The 20,517-nt window shown below is 40.1% G+C and overlaps 2 protein-coding genes across 2 annotated transcripts in view; both read right to left on the bottom strand.

The window, feature by feature from the left end:
- Nucleotides 1-2,098: 2,098 nt before the first annotated feature.
- RBP1 (retinol binding protein 1) lies at nucleotides 2,099-17,625 on the bottom strand. The gene is made up of 4 exons (XM_063408363.1): nucleotides 17,553-17,625; nucleotides 16,777-16,955; nucleotides 5,466-5,567; nucleotides 2,099-2,306 (listed from the first exon to the last, which is right to left on the bottom strand). Exons 1-4 carry the CDS (start codon nucleotides 17,623-17,625, stop codon nucleotides 2,253-2,255), a joined length of 408 nt encoding a protein of 135 aa, XP_063264433.1. The 3' UTR covers nucleotides 2,099-2,252.
- NMNAT3 (nicotinamide nucleotide adenylyltransferase 3) overlaps nucleotides 17,491-20,517 on the bottom strand; it is a 21,592-nt gene continuing 18,565 nt past the window's right edge. The window contains exon 5 of the mRNA XM_063408362.1: nucleotides 17,491-19,537. Coding sequence (XP_063264432.1) covers nucleotides 19,134-19,537 — 404 coding nt within the window. The 3' untranslated portion in view covers nucleotides 17,491-19,133. The remainder of the gene's footprint in view (nucleotides 19,538-20,517) is intronic.

The following is a 20,517-nucleotide window of genomic DNA, read 5'->3' as shown; positions in this document are numbered from 1 at the left end:
GGATATCCTCAACCTTGTGTAAGATGATAAATAGCATTTTAAATAGGAAGTGTTTGCAATTTCCCTTAAGCAGAGCAGCATTTTAGCCCAGGTCCACAGGTTTCTGGTCTTTTCCTCTCCTACAACCTCTCTACCTTATTTAATTGTAACCAGTTTTGACCTGTCCCGTTCCAAGCACCAGAACAGTCAATCCCCATGAGTTGGTGGTCTGTCTGTCTGTCTGCCTGTCTGTCTGCTGGGATACCCATTCAGCTATGGACACACAGCTGGCTGGGCTGGCTAACACACTCTTCCATGCACCTTCTGCAGGGACCTAGCTGATCAGACTCAAGTGTATTTCCCAGAGACCACTTCAGCCATAAGTACTGCCAAGAAAAAAAATTAGGGGGGATCTTAAAGCAAATAATTTCATTGCATATCTGTAATTCTGAGTGGTATCATCCACAGATGTTGCAATGGTAACACAAGAATTTACATGGAGAGGGAGTATTATTCACCTGTTTGTCACATGGGGATGCTTCAGTTTCATGGATAATATCTTCTGGGTGTTTTCTGAAGTAAAGCAAACCTCAAAACTTTATGAAATGGAATTAGATGTCTGTTACAGCACATCTGGTGCTACACTCACGAGGTACAGTACCATCAAAATGCCATTGTTCAGAAAGTTTACCATCCCTGCTGTGCTGACTTTGGACCTTACAATGGCTCTTTCTGAAGCTCCTTTTCTCCCTGCTGTGTCCCTGCCCATGGCAGGCAGGATGGAACTGTGGGATCTGTGAGGTTCCTTCCAACCCAGGCCATTCTGTGAGTCTGTGATTCCATGAGTCCAGGATTCCATGGTAGATATGGCTCACAGCTTTCCTAAACAGGATTAATACCAGTGCATGTTTTAAAAGAGTCTCTGGTTAGTAGAGGATGGCAGCATTTGTTCCATTTATGTGTCTAAAATGTCTCAGGCAGCACTGAGTCTCCAGGGAAGGCAAAAGCAGGGCTAAGACAGGAGCTGCAACAGAACAGGGAAGGGATGTTCCCATTTCAGAGCAGGGAAGGGATGTTCCCATTTCAGAGCAGGGAAGGGATGTTCCCACTGGAGAGCAGGGAAGGGATGTTCCCATTTCGGAGCAGGGAAGGGATGTTCCCATTTCGGAGCAGGGAAGGGATGTTCCCATTTCGGAGCAGGGAAGGGATGAAGGGATGCTCCCACTGGAGAGCAGGCTCTGCCATGGTCATTTCCCCACTGACTGAGCCCCTGAAAATGGCTGATAGCATCTGGAATTCTGGGTTACATGCTAAAGCCTTGTGAATTTAAACCTTTTTCAATTTGATGTGACCTGGTGGTGCTCACTGTACCCAGTGAGTTGGTGGGCTGAAAATCTGGCAGTATTATTTCCTCACTAATTCTGATTCTGATTTCAGCTGCCAGCCAAAGCTCTGCTGAGCTCGGTCTGCACAAGAACACAGGACTGTGATGGGATAAAAACATCTGCAAATGATACTGTACAAAGCAATGCTGGTCTCATGTTCTGTGTGCTGTGTGTACAGTTATAGACAGTTTCTGTCTATAGGCAGCTATGATCTTACTCTCAGTGTCGCCAGAACAAGAAAAAAAAACAAACCAAAACAAAACAAAAAACCATGAGCAGATATTGGCTAAAGCATTTGGAAAAGAATTGCCCCTTAGCCATGCTTTTGTAAGCATTGTTTTTTCCAAAGTATTGATCCATAAATTTCCTTGTTTTGAGAAATCAGATTTTTATTTTTAATGGAAAACTTCCAGTATAGAGCTACTCCCTCAGAGCTAATGATAACACTCTTACTGGCTTCAGTGAATTCAGGATTTAAGTGCAAGCTGCATCCTTCAGCTCTCATTTGCTTCCCTACAACTGCAGTTCACCATTTGAAAACAAGGCTAATGCTCTGAAAGGGTGATGTCTATTGAGAGTAAAAGAATAGCTTAGAAGGTCTAAACCTCCAGCATCTTGTTTTATACCTAATTGTCCTTTTTTGGCATAGTCAAGAATTACGGTAAGCACACATTTGGAGAGTTTAGTACTTTAATTGGCATTTCTAAAAATAGTTTTATTTGCAGTCATTTTTTATTTCCTAAAAATATTTATTCCAACTATACAGTTCTAATGTGATCTTCATTTCTGTGTTTGGTCTTGTTGCTGAGGATGCTCAGCACCAGCATTTGGAGAGTTGATGGCAAGTCTGTAAATTCTATTGTTCTTCACTCCTGTAGCAGCAGTAGCTCACTGTACCTTCTTAAAGACCTGCTTACACTTGACTCCACACACTCTTATTTCCTAGGAAGAGAAAATTATTAAAAACAACAACTTTTACTTAGGACACAAACATTATAGATTCATGTGTACGTCCAGCTTAATTTGAATCCACAGTTTTCTATTAAATTACATTGGGAGGCTTGAATGTATTTTAGCCTATTTTTCATCCTAAAAAACCCCATCTGGTTTGGGTTTGTTTTCTGCTAAAAGGTGGAGCAAGGGAAGTTATTTTGGGATCTCAGATCTCAAAGGGTCAAATACTTTCCTGGTGCATTATTCTCCATTTCCAGTGAATAACATGCAACTGCTTTAGGCCTTTGCAATGGACATTCTCTGTTTTGGATACAAAAAGAAATGGGGATGTTTTTGCCTCACCAGCTCTGAATCTGTGTGGTGATGACTGGTAGCTCGAGCCTACAAGTTCAGGAATCAGGGTGCACTTTAGCAACACAGAGCTCATGGCTACAAAACGCAGGTGGCTGTACAGAAGATTTCCTCCAGGCCTGTCAACCAGCACAGCAGTGAGGTCTGACTGAGCCTGAGCACCCTGGATGCATAAAGCTGCTCCTCTGAGCTCCGCAAGAGCTTTTCCAAGCTTGCTGATCTCTGGATCTCTGTGAGCTGGTCCCGAGCAGGGGTAGTTCCCATCCTGGGCTGGGGTTTGTGAGGCTGCTGCCATCTCCCTGTTCACCCATCCCCGTTCCTGAAACTCCTCAGGTTTGAGACGTGCACTCAGGTGTGTGCCTGGGACAAGGTTTAGGTGCAAGAAAAAAGAGTGTGGCAGCTCTTAAGGGACATAAAGACAGTGCTTATTCATGATCTAGCAAAAGGGCCATTTTCATAGAACATTTTCTGGTTCAAGATGAGACTTGTAATAAAGCTCCTGGAATATTTTGAGGAAATTATGCACATTTCTTATGGTGGACTTTGGTAAAATAACTTTAAACCCCTTTAAACTAGGTCAATAAGTTTAACTGACATATGTTGCTTGACCCCAATAAGAGAAGGTGCTTCATGCTGAGTTGATGGAACAGCAGAGGGATGTCTAACTTTAGTTAGGACCTGTTCTGTTCCCTTCTGCAGAGGTAACCCCAAAGAAGGAGTGTGCAATAAGGGATGAGAGATCTGCTGACAATGACAAAAACTCTGGAATTGCAGAAGCAATCAATACAATAGAAAAGGGCAATAAAACTCAAAAGGAAATGGGGAATGGTCAAATAAGTCATTCACATAAAATAAAATCTAAAGAGAACTACAAAGTACAGACCACAGAATGAAATAAATAAAATAGGAAGCGATAAACTACTAAAGGATGTGCTCCTACTCTCTGCAGAACTGTGAAAAGAATAAATTAACACTTGGCTCATTGTGTAAAGTTCAATAGAATCATAAAGCTATTGAAGTATCAATTCTTTAAAGGTAACTGCTCATTGTATCAAAGCACTCTCAAAAGAACAGCACCTGGTAATCTTACCTGGTCAAAAAAAAGGATACTAAAGGGGACTCTACTGTACTTTTAATGGAGAGAGCTGCATTAACAAGGTTTAGAGAAATAAAGAGGACATATTTTGAAATTAATGAAATACAAGCAGTGAGAAAGTTGAAATATTGAGGAGTGGGCTCTAAAATACTTGGTTACTTCCTTTGCATGAATTAATTTTGTACTGACTTCTGCATACATGGGAAACAGATTGTGGTAAATGTTCCAAGTGCCAGTGAGTGAAGGTATCAGCTGGCAGGTGTGATCCAGAATTCTTCCCAGCCTCCTGAAAAGCAGCATCAGAGCAGTCAGGTTACCCTGGGCTACCTAAACTGGCACTGGATACAAGTATTTGAGCAACTGAATCTGAGTTTCTGACTTCTAAAATCAACCTCCTGACAGGGACAAGCCTAGAAAGTGCCCCGGGCATGCAGGCCCATGGCCAGGCTGTGTGGCTAGAGCAGGAATCACAGTAAGGACAGCAGAAAGCAGAGCTGAAGGAATTGGTGTTGGGGACAGCAGATGGCAAGAGATAATGCCTGGGAGCTAGCAAAGGCCAGCAAGCAGGCTGCCAGTCCAGAGAAGTCCAAGAGCAACTGGTGCTATTGTTTCTGTGTGCAGGGGCATGCACAGATGTGCAGGACTGAGGGCAGCCAGGTGTGAGCTGAACTTCGGGCCCGGAATTGTGACAGGTAACTGGGAGCTGGCGGCCAGCAGAGAAGCTGAAGGGCTGGAGCCTGCTGCCATGGCCCTGCCTGCTGTGCAGCTGGGAGGAGTGGGGAAATACTGAAAGATGCTTCTTGAAGGGGTGTGCATGCACAGGAAATTTGGCCATCTCTTTTTTATTGCTGCCTCCTCCTCTCTAGGTGAGCCCATGGCCTCAGCTATAAAGTTCTACTTACACAGCAACCTTATCCCTGCCTGTGCTGCACCAAGTCCAGGTGGGAAGGTCTGTCCTAACTATTCCTCTCCTAAACTGGATTCTGGGACCACAAATACTTCCTCAAAATTATGTTTAGTAATAAAGAGCTTGGGGTACTTCTGCAAAGATTTCATAACTCTGCTACTGAACATTTAGAAGATATCCATTTAGCTTGCTGAATGCTAATAGTACTGCACAGTGAGGAGAAATGGAGGTTGGAGTTTATTATCCCAGCAGGAACACTGCCTTTTACCCACACTGATGAGAATGAGGATGCTGTAAAGAGTTATAGGACAAAAGAACAGGCATCTTCTTTCAGGTCCTGCTAATTTAGAAAGATAAAAATGAGGATCTGAAAAAAAATCAATTTCAAAAGCTTAACTGCTGTTTTAGTTCTGTAGGCTATAATGTAGTGTGGCCTGTAATTATTTTAAAAGAACAATGGTGTTTTTTTCCCTTATTGTTGGGTGCCCAGTTTCACAGCTCCCATACTGAGTATTTTACAGACTGTGAGGGACATTCTGGTAAATGTCTTCCTCGTGTGAACATTTCAGCCTGGCAAGTCTGGACAGACACTGAGCACAGAAAGAGCATTTGAAATTGTCAGGCTTTTTAAGGGACAGAAAAACATAATAACTGCAAATGAAATTGTTGCTTTGGAGACAAGTCAAATACACAATTATGTCAAAGTAAGCCAAAATGACATAGCACATTCCCTGTTGTGTTATGTCTAACCATTTTAATGGAGAGGCATTCAAAACCTCTGACATGATCTTACCAGGTGCATTTCATCTCCTTCAATCCACTGGGTCCAACCACGGCCTTCCTTCTCTCCATTCTGTACACACAGCAGCTTATCTCCATCCCAAGACACAGTGGTCTAACAAAACAGACAAGTTTGGTATTACTGTAATGTTCTCTGATATTATGATTAGTTTCTGTGAAGCAAAACTTATCTTTAATGATGAGTGCATCTCATAAAAAGAATGATTGGAGAGTGTTGTACCACTCAGGATAATTACCAAAGAAATGAGCTTGAACAGAAAGTTGCTACCCAACTGCCTGCCAAAAACTGGAGGGATAAGATAAAGCACAAAAAAAATCATCCAAACCATTGTGTAAGAACACACTCCTCTCTCCCTGCTGAAAAATGCAGCAGATGAAGGGCCCTGAAGCCTAACACCATATTTGCAAAAGGAGCTGAAAACTAAAGATCCAGTTTGGTTTTTTCACCCTAAGAATGATTCCCCAGCTGCTCTACCTGAAAACAATTCCCATTTGCTGGCACTATGGATGACCAAACTTTTGACTACTGAGCTGGCTTTTCCTCTTGTCTCAGCAGCAGAGTGGTTTGAGGTATCAGCAAGTTGGCACCTTTGCCATCATCCTGCTTTCTGCAACTGAGGCTGGGGAGCTACCCGAGCCAGGACTCGCAGAATAATTCAAGAGTCAGGTCTAGTAATCAATACTGCACTTCTGTGCATATTGGTGCTGTCCTGAGGGGTTCAGTAAAACCTGATTTCATAAAACTTCTGCACTGTATGACAGTGAATCCTGCAGCCTGTTCCTCTGCTTAGCATTTACTGACAATTTGCCTTTCCTATCTCCCTCAGACAAAGAGAAGCAATGCTCTGTAAAATACTTAACAAGGGAAGAGTGGTGACAGTTTGCGCTCCATGAGGATAGTTTAACATTAATATTAGCACATGGCCTGTAAATCAGCTTGTTTGAAGGCACTCTGAGGACTAAATATGGAATTATTGTCTACCTTGTAAAAGTCTTCAGCCACTGCTTGCATGAGCAGTCAGATATGGAGAGATGATGAATTCTGATCTGTCATTAAAGGACACTTACTGCATCCATCCTGTGTAGCTCCTAAGAGAAGAAGTCAGCCTACATTCTTCCTTCTGGTAACTAAACCCTGTTTAACACTCAAAACCTATCCAGATTTATTTCATCTGTGTATGTCACAAACAATTAATTCTTAAATGATAACCATGACAGCCACTACATTTGAATGAGTGCAGGCAGCAGCCTCCTCCCTTGGGAAGCTTTAGACTAAACCAGCATGGAAGATGAATCACTCCAAGAGTGCCAGGATAGAAAATCACGGGCAAGGCACCGGGATTGATCCCAGCAGTCTGTCTGCACCACATGGGGGCTCTGAGAGACAAGCTCACGTGTCCTTGCTAAAAATCTCTCTAATTTAGAAAATGCATTCACAAATTCTTCTGTTCTCTTTTGTAAAGTGATATATTTAAACCAAGCAGTAGATAACATTTTATGAAACCATATCCTTTTAATGAAAAAAATGCTAATGCAGGAAGGAACAACACATTTGGGTAAAGCTGTAGTTAATGTGGTCACCATAACCTAAATCCTCTCCTACACCTGAATCTGCACACATCCACTGAAGAGATAGAAGACAACAAATAATAGGAGTCAAAGTGAATAATGTTTAATTTATAAGTTAACATATCTACAAATTCCTGATTCTAAAAAATGAACATAACAAAAAATGAATGATGATTTACAGATGTGAGGGATGCTGTGGAATGAAGTATTTGTATGTGGAGCTTTGCTTAGAAACTGCATTTATTTATATCCATTGAGTATTCACTCAGCATAGTTTAATCTTTACTCTAGCTTAACAGTTAAATTTGGTGGGTTTATATATGAATTCAGAGGCAATACAACATGATAAAGTAGGATTCAATTTTATTAGTCCTACTAATGTTCAAAGTCAGTTGTGAATGTTACACTGACTTAGTACACTTGGGAGAAATAGAGAAATATTTGCAGCAGCACAAGGAAATGTTAACTTTCTAGCCTCCAAGGGTGATGGAAATTGTTTCATCTCAGAAAACAACACACTTTTTTTCTCAGGATTTTTTGTTTTTCCAGTCAAGATTAGAAATTGCTTTTTGCAATTTGGTGATAACCATGAAGTCTAAATCCATAGACATTAACCAAGCTGTCTTATCAGACAATATTCTCAGGTATCCTCTGCCTTCCCTTTGAGAAATATAAATACTGAGGGGACAGGAGTAAACCACACAAATCCTGATTTCTGTATGTAGCTGTTTTGCTCTGAAGGTTATAGAGGGCAGAATACACTGCGAGAGAACATAATGTCATTTTCTTTGTTAGCAGGAACAACCACTTTGTGATGGTAACATTAATCATTGGCATCTGTACCCTCTCTTCAGGTCAAACTGTAATGTCTCAATGTTTCTTTTATTAAACTAATACACAAAATACAAAATTCTCTTTTAGCTCAGATTGAAACACGTCCTTCCACCCAAATATCTCTACTGAGACATACAGTGAGTGTTAGCTGAAGTTGCTCTGGCTGTTAATGTGCACTGGCTGCTGCCAACATTCCACCCTCTACAACACCTAAATCAGAGCAACACTTGCTTTACAACATTCCCAAATATTGGAATCAGAACATAAAACTAATACTCCAGAAATACTGTAGGGCAAATGTTGTATGTATAATCTCTCTTGCTGTATCAAAGAGCAAGGATTTAGTTTTGAGGACTGGATCAGGATATTACCATGGTATAATCAGGAGCCAAGCACTTGCAGACTGCTAGGGCAGTTCTGTGCAACCCTTTGAGTCTTCCTGGCACACTCCCAAGACAAACAAACACCTTACCTTTTATGTAAAGCTACTTTCCTTAGAAAAGTATGCCTTTGTAACGAACCTTGTTTGCCCCCATTCTGGTAATAGCATTACCTAAGGGCTGCCTGATTACAGAGCTGCTGCCCCCTGCCCGGAATGACTGAAAATCCTTGCCAGGGTTTGGGGGACATGGCAGCCCAGGCACACAGCTCCTGTTCCTTATCCTCTTCCACGAGAGGGGGAGAGGCAGACCAACTCGGGGGACACTGGAAAGCTGCAGATCCCAGTAACAGAACCAACTACCTGAAAATGGAGCATTTCTCTAAAACTGAAGTCTGCCTTTTTGAGCATCTTGTGCTACTTGATAATAAAGGGAAGACATTGTTTATTCCTTTCAACTACATAGTACATAATCTAGTTCACCACAAGCAAGCTTACATCTTGCTCACTTACTACCTGCTCATGCTTAACCCTAAGATGAACACTCCCCAGGTCACATGCCTGTCATTCTGTAGGAAACTTCAGCAGAGAATGGTGATGGGTGCAATTAGCCAACAGTACTATCAATAATCCTAAAGGAATGCCAGAAAAATGAGTGGGGTAAAAACCAGGGAGTCTTGCCTCAATTTAACTCATCCCAAAAATTCCAACCGCCAATATCGTACAATTTTCAGATTATGTACACTTTGTTCTTGAGATGTAGTACTCATCTTGAGATGAGCTCTTCTGGGAAGTAAAAAAGCCTTTGAAGCCTGAGAACACAGAAAATGTTCAAATTTTCTTCAGTTTTATGGTATCGTTTCCGTAGTGTTTCACTTTTTGTGTACTTTGATATTCTCCTTTTATTACTTGGGCATCAACATATTTTTGTTAGTGATTTAATCTCTTTGTGTTATAAAGTTCTAAATTCATATGCATAGCACTGCCTGAATCTCCCTGAATATTAAAGTTGGAGGAAATTATAATTAAAGTATTGTCATTACTGTTTCCAGTTATGAGACATGGTAGATTTATTAAATGAAATATTTACTAACCTCTAAAAAATTTGACTACTTATCTGCTTTTTCTTTTTAGCAGCAACTGTAGTGAAATGTTGCACAATTTCAGCTTCCAGTGGCAAATCATCCTGACCCACAGGCAGAGACAGTGACTTTTGTAATTTACTGAAATAGTCATCAACCATGTTATCAGAGTACTTTGCATTTCCCAGTGAGGTCTAAGTGCAAAGACATTTGGTGCTGGCTCTGCACAGTATTTCTCATTCCCCTGCTGGCAATTCCTGTGTGCCTGCCTGGGTCAGGGGCTCAGCAGCTGAGGGTACAGAATGGATTTTACAGGTGAATGGAAGAAAATAACTTTTTTTCCAAGCAGTTAATGAACATTTTTTTAATGCTACATAGATTTTTGACACATTGCCTTTACAAGTATGAATTGCAGCTCCCACCCTTCATCAAAAATACGTTATTGATTTCCTATCTGTAGCAGAAACACAGCGGCATCAGTTCTATTTTTCTCCTGCCTCCCTCAGAGAGTTGTCTCTATATATGGAGCACCAAATGACTGCAAAGCTAGGCATGCACCACACTCCCTGCTCCATCTCCATCCAGTAATTCTCTGCTTGGGAGAATGACAGCCCATTTTACAACTGTAATTATGATCTAAGATGGAGTAAAAAATGTAAAGTCATTTTTTTTAGGTCAGATGAAGCAAAAAAATCCAATTTGAGCTCTGTCTTGTAAATAACACCAAAGAAAGTATCCTAGAACTTTTGGTCAAACACAGCAATATCTCCAACAAGGTATTAAACAACTTCTCAAGATAAACCATTTCATCTGTACTAATTATGACAGTGATATAAAAACCTCTTGTAAGCATTTTTGGGGGGGGGGGGGAATGAAGTGCTGATAGAATAAACCCATGTTGATGTCAGACAAAGTCCAGTGTAGGTGTGAGGGGGAATTCTGCCAGGTGGTCACTCCCTATGGCCTCTGTGCAGGAGGTTGCTCCAGGGACAGCCACAGGCTGCTACGTCACCTCTCACCCTGAAACTCCTTTTGTCTCATCACATCTGCACCTGGAACTTCAGCAACAGAAACTACTGAGAAAACAACAACAAACCCAAGAGAACAATTCCTGGAAGGATTCCTGACCTTTATCTCCAGATCCTGGTACCGGCCAAAGTTTGAACCTATTTAGCCACACTGCAGCTCAGTCATGGCAAAGTCTCTTCCTCTTCTGTCATTGTCACCATCTCCAAGGGTAGCACTGCTAGAAAAGGGGCTTAGGATTGGATTGAAAAATTTTAGATGAAAGGTAAGCTGTTGTCAGGTAGGATCAGATCCCAAATGCTCCAATCCTTATTTTGAATCCTGGCTCATACGAGCAACAGAGCAAAGCAAAGCAGAGATATGTTCCAGGGAGTAGGAAAGTGAAGGTGCAAAGCTCCGGGCTATGCAGCTGACAATATGTGGGGGGTGGAGGAGAATCAATATTTTAGACAGTGCATGTTATTTTATTTCTCAGGAATGGTGGCTTTTTTTCTTACTGGAATAAAATTGTATACAAATAATACAAAAATAGGAAAACTTGTGTATATCCCATGCCAGAAAAAAGAGTAAAACCCATCACATCCAATTCACTCTGTGCAAAGATCAGAATCGATTCTAAGATACTTACTGTTTAAATTAATGGCTATAACTGATTTATCCCCTGTGTAATTTTAGCAAGATGCAATTGTACATAACACTAATGATTTGTCATTCAAAATTGGATTTGTTAAGTCTGGTTCTCAGCTTTTCAGCTGATTCTGACTGCACTTTCTGCATTCATAACTCTCAGAGCTTTTTAGAGTTCACAAAAAGCTGAGATGCTAAACCTATCCAAACCCACTTCCCCTGCAGAGCTTCAGCATGCTAGCAGCACTTCTGTGAATAACTAGCTCCAAAGCTTCTAATCAGCCTTGTGGTTTAGACATGAATCCAGCCCTGAAAAATGTTAAGTTTATGGCATTTATATGGTCAGATTCCAATCATCTCATTTGCTATCACCGTGCAAATGTGCTGAGGACATCACTTCCAGGCAGTAACTAATGCCCACGGAGAAAGCAGGGTGGGGCAAGGCAGGAAAGGGGAAACTGCTCCTCCTCACTGAGGCACAGACAGAAGGGACCAGAGTCCATTCTGACAGAGCCTGAGACAGACCCAGGATGGACTTCTACTCTCTGAAGCCACAGAGGGGTTGACTGGAAGACTTTTCTTCATCACTTGTTGAAAGTTTGTAAAGGGCAAGAAATACCAACAGAAAACTATCATAAAGTCTACCTCTCTTTAATTACACCTCCCTCTCCCCCAAAATAAAAAAAAAAAAATTCAGGGATTATGCCAATGAGGAGCTGGGGAAATTACAGTACTGCAAAAAGACAGGAGACACTAAATCTGAGAGAAGACCAGCCCCAACAGCAGCAATTATAGAGTAATGCTTGTTCCACCAAAGTATAGGAGAAAATACTTTCAAGCCCAAAAGGGCAGCACTGGAAGGTAAAGAAATAAAACAGCTAAATCAGAGGGATCGGGTAAAGACATACTGCTGATTTTGCATCTTACTAGACAGGCACAATTTATTTTGAATCTTCTCACCCTATGGGAGATCCCTTCTGCAATTCCATGTACTGGAATATTGTTGTTGTTTTTCTGGCAGCAAAGTCTTAATTCCCAAACCTGCTCAGAACTGGATTAACAGCTGTGATCTCCATTTGTGTAACAGAGGAACCTGTCTAAATAGTTAAGTAAGCTTCATGAACCATGTGATTTTGTAACAGGACTTTATTCTGACCTTGTAGTGGTATAAATCAAATTATGGCCAGAACAACTATCTCCACTGCAGTTTTCCTGAATACAAACCTGAGTGGAATCAGTGTCACATCAGGCACATTTGTTAATTAAAACAGAGCCATGATAAGATTTAAACAACTTCCCTCCCTTCAGCAGGACATGGCACAGTCAGGCGTCTGTGAACAGTCCTTGTGTGGTTATTTCAAACACTAACTGACATTTCACATGGTAAAATGTACTCTAGGTCTGATGAGGGAAATCCACAACTCCCAAATCCTCCTCACCCCTCCCCAACAAGTCTTAACTAGGGCTACAAGTTCTGTTAGTTCCAATAAAGGAACCCTAGACACCCACTTGATAACTTAAGATGGTTATATCCCATTAGTGTTCAGGTTTAGATAACTAAATGGTTAAGATGTATTATTTCCCACATTCAGTTTAAAATTCTTGTGGTTTTCTCTGTTTCCCAGTTCCTTGCCTTTGTCATTTCATTTCCTGCTTCAATGGAAGAAGAAAATTACTGTATTAGAGAGTTCAAGGTTCTGAGTTACCAAAGCACCTCTCATATGCTTGGACAAATAGTTATAACACAATTGTTCTCAGTTATCCAAGAAATTTTGCTCTTCTATATTTAGAACATAAGATCTTTCTTGATTTTTTAACAAATCACTTGCCCTTAGTCTCTGTCAAACGAGATTAATTCTGCATAGCATAAGATAAAGCAATTCAATCTTTCAAATGCCTGAACAACAGAGAATAATTATAACACAAAAGTTTCCTCTGATTTTAGCAGCAGAATCAAAACGAAAAATTTTAAGAAAGTGATTTTTGCATCTGAGCTATCCAATTTTCAATCTGCTTTGATTCATTGGATACAAAGACTTGCAATGTGGAACTTCAGCCTTTGTTTCAGCATTTTAAGGTTTTTAGTTAACTTTGTCATAATTTCATTACTAAACACTAAGTAAGTTACACAGTGAAGGTACAGAAGGGTTATGTGCTTTGTTCTTATGTGCTGGTACATATTTCACACTGTAGATGTTTCACCAGCTTCACTGGTTATGACTCACAGTGAGAAAGGGAAGCACAACTATCTGGTGATGAATGAGAGATACTTCCACACATGGTTTTGGATTAATTGTTTCAATAAGGTCTTCCTCTTGCATGCACAGTAAATTTTTTCAACAGTAATGTTTATATACATGAAACAAAGTTTCATACTTAGAACAACACCTGAGATGCTAAATTAATCACAACTTGAGATTGTAGAAATTCTCTTTAAAATTGCAGAGATTTCATTAAGAGACTGGAGATTCACTGAGAATTAAGATATCAGGATCAAAGACTCAGGGTGAGAAATACCAAAGCCAGAGCTCTCCATTTAACTTTAAATTTCTGTCTCGGTACATTCCTCATCTGATAATATGTTGCCAATTAAAACTATGAACAGACTCTTCAAAGCAGTAGAAACTTGACTACATGCTCCAATTTGCATCATGTGAGAAAAAATGTCACACAAATTGATGTTCTAAACTTCCTTCTACACCATCTAATGTACACTTTGGAACATTTGCAAAGAACAAAAGATCCTCCTGAAAATGGAAAGTTTCATTTTATGCTTGTACTTGAAACTGCCAAGATTTTAACAACCCTAGATAGTTAAGTATGATTGAAGTTGCAGAAAGATCTCTTTCACAAACTTGCCAAGGGAATAGATCTAACTTTTATCTAGAAGATCCAATCCTGGGTGGAAAGCTTGAGGAGCATTGATACCAATTGTCATTTGTGATCTCTCCTGTGGTCAACTATCCCATCTTTGGTTTTGCAGAACACAGAAACTGCATCTTTAACTAAACTGCAGGGCTGTAGAGTTTCCAAAGTAGCAAATTTTCACTTCCCAAGAGAAATAACATCCTAAAGGACCTGATGTCTCAAGCTGCTGTTCCCTCTATCCCTCTAGATAACAATCACCCAAAAACATGTGCATGAAAGAAAGCCAGGCTGAAGGTCAGAAGAAGGAAAAACTGAAATTGCTAAGGTTTATCCTTCTCAATTTACTCTCTGATCCAGAAAGTTCAGACAGGCTCCCAGGAGTGACCAACTATAAAAATGAAAAAACCCTAACTGCAAAGGAGGACAGGGCTTGTATATCACAAGACTATCAAGTTCCTAACTTCAACTTCTAAAGTAAGTATCAGCAAAACTTTTTAGCCTTTCCTCCTCACGGACAGTATTGATTTGGAATTACTGTAGTTACACTCTACCCTGACTGGCTCAAGGCTATGTTTCACAGCTGAAAGGTGAACACAATTTCGGTAAATTACACACAGGATCTAACCTGTTCACTGTGCTGATATTATTTTTACAGATATGTTAACTCTAGCCAGATGATGTATTCTTCATTAAAAGAAAAAACAATCTATACTTCTAGGAAGGATTACTTCTAAGGTTATTTTTGCTAGTCTCTTGATGATTGCTGTGCTGTATAGATTAATGTTTAATATGTAATTTGTCTTATCCATGTTCCTTTGTACTGTTCATACATCGAGCTCCTTGGATAAAACTTGCCCAGTGGTCTGCTCAGTCCACAATATAAATAACAGTAATTGATTCACAACCTCTCCCATGACACAGGCTGACTATTAATGATTAAGCCATTTATGGCATGCAGTTCCAGAGGCTCTAAGTGAACAAATGGAACACCAAGAATGATAATCAACCTTTGCTTTCAGGGTGGTTTTCTTTGTAACACCACTCAGGGAGTGGTCCCATGGCTCTTATTACCTCCATGACTCCTCTCTCACAAGACTCCTTCGGCACTGTTAGAGTAATTTTGCTGCTTAACAACTGCACATTTTCCCTGACATTTTGGTTATCAGATTTGGACTGAAGTCGCTTCAGAAAGACAGCTTCTTGTACTGTTTTGCCGTTTACAAAACAGAGATCTCGTAGAAAAGAAGTCTTTAATAAGAAAATTGAACTATAAAGCGTGATGTGCTGCTACAAGGCAAATGGAGCACCAGTGCTCAGTGATCTGAAGTGCCCAGCTACAGCTGGAGACCACAAAGAAACACAGAGATCTTGGGGGTTGTGTGGAATGACATCCTTAAGTCCTTCTCAAAAAAACCCCAGATAGAATCAGTGACTATCCCTGGATGTTTAGCGTTTTTGTTTGTTTGTTTGTTTGTTACAGGCAGGAAGGTGCTGATACCTTCCGCTTCCAAGGCTGAAGAAGCATTTCCCACTAAACAGAGAAATGTTTGAGTAACCTTTGAAAGTAGGCTCAACTAGGTTCTACTCCAAATCAGTCAGCTGTTGTAGTGACTGAAATGATCTCTCTCTAGTTTCTTCTTTCTAGTTTATAACTTATCACTCAATTTAGCAAAATAGGGTAGAGAATTTTGGCTAGTTAAAAATAAAAAAATATTATCTCTTTCCACCATGCAGAGGCTAGTTTAGTTCTCCTTCAAAAGGGAGTTTGATGGTATTCAAGTATAGACAATGCTTACACAGGGACAATTCTGTGCACACACAAAACTTTGTAGCAGATGTTTTGAACATTGCTATCTTTGATGGCAATTTAATCACCTCAGTCTTAAATCTTTCCTTGGGCTCGTAACTGTTCAGTGAATCTGGACCTCAATATCCTCAATAGGATTAAGGGCATTCCAGGAGCCAAAATCACATGATACCATTGGGGCACTTTTCTAAACACAAATGCACCCACTGCTCCCTTCCATGAATGTCGTATTCTGCAGTCTCATCAAACTTGTACCCTCTGGAACAAGGACTACAGAGAGATTTGCTGAGGCACTCAGTAGCCAACCATTCTTTTTCTCTGGTCTTCATAATTTTTCCCTTTCCTGCCAGGATCGGAGCAAAAGCAAATTTGCAAATCTTAGTGTAAGAGAGAAGCATTGGTTTTAAACAGCACTATCTTTCTCAGAATGGAAACCTATTCTCTTTTATGAGATTTCTCCTCTAGAGTCCCTCCTGAGATAATTTTCTTTTATTTGTCATCCTCCTCACTGTACAATATTGCCAGTGTCATGCTGCCAAACTAATAGGTGAGACTTGCTCTTCTCAAGCTTTTCCCCTGTAAATTGATATCTATTAGTCTTAAGTTAAAAAGCAAAAAGAGCTCATAAAACAGAGGTATCGTAAAACAAAGTCCTCAGTGTTTGCTTATTCATTTCAGTAAGATTTGTTTTAGTGGGCTAATTAAGTGTGTGCTCTGATAAATACACCCAGGCAATCTTTAAGCACTTGGCCATTCTCACACATTGACCTTGCAATCAGTGGATTTCCTCTGCTGTGAAACCTCACTCGTTAAACAGGTTCTGGAAGTGACCCCAGATGTCCTTCTGACTACCAAGCATCCCACTATGAATGAGCACAGTTTCACTAAGGTTATTATTCACTGATTGATAAAATTGCTTTGTGCTCCTGATTAAAATTAGCATTCCTCTAATCTAAAGGCATGCTCAAAACTGTAGGTACAGTGTGGCAAACTGAGAAGTACAGAAATAATATCAGGACTAGCTACCCAGGATGGTTAAAAGATGTGTTCTGCAAAAGGCCTCAGATTATCAATATACCTTTTTGTCCACAGTTAAAGTTCTACTTCTTACCATGCACTTGCGATCGTCCACCCCAGACAAATCCTCCTCAAACTCCTTCCCTACATCAAATTCCATGATGTAATTTCTAAAAGTGCTTAGCGTTTTAATGATCATATGATCCCCATTCTGAAGGATTTCTTTGTCAGGCTTTAGCAGATTTGCTATTTTTCTTACAGCAACATTTACATCTGAAAAAGAAAAAGAGTTATTTTTATACAGAAAAGTCTTCCACAAGAAGAAGCTTGTTGCTTCTAGGGAGAACTAAAATGAACAAATCTTTCAAACCAGCCCTCTCATCCAAAAAAAGACTGCAACCTAATTCTTTCAAATAATTTAATGTTTCAATTTTTTATTATGTGGCATCTTTAAAAAATACCATTTGTATTTGACAGTTAATAAGACCTCCAATATTTCTATAGAGATACTAACACAACATCCAATACAAACACACAAAATTTCATTAAGTACTGCATTGAATCTTTATTAAATATCAAAATTTTACTGCTTTTCAAATTATAGGAGTTTTTTTTATTTTTGGAATCTACCACTTACCTCTTCAAGCTATGTAGTTTAATGCCTGTTAATGTAAGCTTCAAGATGGTAAAAGGCAGAGGCTGCTCAAGGCAAAACAGTTTTGCTTAAGGCAATTCTTAAAGTGCATTTCTGGAAAAAATACTTTTCACAAAAATGACTTATGACTGTACAAGAAAAAATAGATCCATGTAAAGAATAAGACAGGTGTCATTTATTGATTATTCATTCAAGAAGTTTGAAGAGAACCTTACCCAGTGCTTTCAGATACTCCTCAAAATTGTCATTGCTGACCATTTTCCAGTACCCATTGAAGTCTGCAGGCATCCCTGCTTCAGCTGATTGTCAAAATCACAGGCTCAGAGCTGTGGGTTGATTCTGCACCACACAACTCACTGCCTTGCTTTGTGGCAAGTTTGAACCCTGGTTTCTTTTATCTCTTTTTTAGACCACGGAGCTATGCAAGCCCTTCTAATCCGATTATTGTTCAAGTACTGCCTTAAGATCCTTCCCCACGGCTGAAATGCTGAGATTTCTAATGACAGCAGGATGACTCGATTTAAAATGAATGAAATATTCAGTTTTCTTATCACTTCTGTAACCATTTAACCATATTACTCTTCATTCTTCATGCCACTCAGAAAAAAAACCAACTTTCAAATAGCTTTAGTTTAGAATATTAGCCAAAGCTATAAAAGTGCTTATCTTGTGGTTCTTTGAGCCAAAATCTTCTTTCTTGAATAGGTTTCAGCTATTTTATGCTTTCTTTCAAGAAAACAATCATACAGACCCTTTCAGTCAAAGCCATTTGTGTCTGGTATTCCTTTGACTTGTTCCACAAGCTCCTGACTACTAGAGAACCACCAGTGGAAGCTGCTTGGCCAGCTGGGGGCTCAGGAGGACCAGTCAGGTGGAAATTGGGAAGCAGTGGTTACTCTGTACAGTGATAAATGCTACATCACTGCTGCACAAATGCTTTCAGTTAAGGAACTCTGAAACACACAGGGAGCACTTTATAGAGTTCTGTATTCTCTGAAAGTGACTCCTGTCAGAAATGAGAGACACTGAGTCAGTGTAACAGGCAACCAACACAGAGGAGCATGCACTTTCCCTGCTAACATCAGAGCTCAAGTACCCACTGAGCCTCTCAGATGTTTGCATATGGTACAACTGAAGCCCTTACTGGGTATTTGATCTACTCTGGGGCTTTGGCAATTGCTTGCTCTTAAGAAGACTCTGGATCAGAGAAGAAAAGAAACCCACTTTAAATGTGGGGATGAGGACTGTTTGTCATTTGAGAACCCAGAGCCTTAGAAGCGGCAGAAGTAGCACATGAATTTTTAAGTGCTTGCATGAAAGAAAAGATTGATTTCCATCTCTTGGCCAAATTGCCAAAAATCAAAAAAGTTATTCAGGGTCTTATAGTCAAAGTTTAGAAGGAATATATATTTAAACAAACCTCTCTCTCAAGTTATGGTTCATTGTATTTTGCTGTTTTAAAACAGTCAGAATTGCTGAACTACAAGTTAGAAAAGTACTGTGTTTGACCCTTAAGTCATATTTATTGACTTATTGAAACGATTGAAATACTAAGAATATTTATTGTAAAGATCTCCTTTCTTTTATTTTCACAAGGAAGCTGTTCTTTGCGTATTTTAAGCTATACAGCTGAGCATCCCAATCTTCCTGAGCACTACCACACACAGATGCATGGATTTAAACACCACAGGATTTCAAGAAATTTTGGACTTTCCTTTAAATATTAGTAAGGAACAACTTTCTCAAGAAATCTACATGACAAAGCTGGTGGAGTGACGCGGCCCAGTGTGCAGAAATCAGTCCCTCAGAGGGTTTGTTGTTGTGCTTTGCAGAGGCTGCAGCAGGTGCCCTTCGTTCCTGCGCTCGCTCTCCGCCGTGTAGACGTTGTGCTGTGTGATGTAGGCAATGACAGAGTCTGGGATGAGATACTTCACACTCAGCCCTCTGCACAGCGCAGAGCGGATCTGCGTCGCGCTGACTTCATTCTGGATCCACTCTCTCACCAGAAAAATATTGTGCTGAAATTCAGATAGAAGGTCTGATTCCTGGATGAACTGCACTGGATCAGAGCCAGCCCGGCTAATGCAGACCAAACCAAACTTTTCCACTATTTCTTTGATGTCTTCTTCCTTCCAAAGATTGGGAGTCTTAAACGTCTGAAGAAAATCAGCCCCACAGAGCAGCTTTACTTCTGGTAGAACTGGAAAAACAAAAGCAAATAACAGATGTCTTATCCTTTCTCAGTGTTCTAGGAATTTGATACTTAAAATTAGTTTTAACTCGTCACTTTGAATTTTTTTAAATTTATTTTTAAAATCCTTTACCTTTCCTCCAGGCTTTTTTTCAGAAGGTTGCAAGAAAAAATCAGTTTTGGTTTTCATGTGTCTGGTAACAATTACTTTATCACCTACTTCATCATCACTCAAAGCACATTGAATATTATCTGTACACAGTTAAAGGAGAATTTTTACTCCATTCAAGCAATCCAAAAAGGGGAAGAAGCAAATAAAGAGAAATAGTTTAGCACAAAGATAAACTTGTTTAAACCTGGCTATTCCACACCATCCTGCCCTGCTGTTCTTTATTGTCTCTATTTCTTAGTTGTTGTTCCCTACCTAAAAGCCCCAGCACAGAACTCTCTCCTCAGCACAACTTCTTCCACAGCACTCATCATTATTCCACCTAAGCCATGTACAAACATTGACCAGGTAGTTTCACAGCCATGTGAAATGAAGGGGAAGGATGGAGGTTTGTTTTCACTTTACACTGATTTGATGGTTAGCACATCTGCAAGTCTTCTACAAACACCTTAAAGGAGAGATACAGAATGTAAGAAACATTCCAGTGATGATGCCTGAAAAGCGTGACTCCTTTCCTCCACCAGCTGTAAAGATACAACTCCTCAATAACCAGGAACAACTGAAATGTATTATTCATGTCCAAGAGATGCTACAACACCAGAGGAAAAAGGCAATGTATCAAAAGTCCAGCAGCATCCTGGTAAGCCATAGGGCTAGGGAAGAGGATTAGATAGGAAACTGAAAACTGACATTGTTGCATTGTGGCATGGAGCCTGCAGTGCCTCTGCTGCCAACCGGAGCTTTTCTGGCCAGCAAACATCAGCATAGCAGCACAACTGCTGTGCTGCCCATACACTTCATCCATTGTCTAACGCTAGAG

This window comes from Prinia subflava, chromosome 11 (genome assembly GCF_021018805.1).
Source record: "Prinia subflava isolate CZ2003 ecotype Zambia chromosome 11, Cam_Psub_1.2, whole genome shotgun sequence".
Taxonomy (NCBI): Eukaryota; Metazoa; Chordata; class Aves; order Passeriformes; family Cisticolidae; genus Prinia; species Prinia subflava.
Note: the sequence above shows the minus strand (reverse complement) of the source record. Positions and strands in the feature narration are given on the sequence as shown.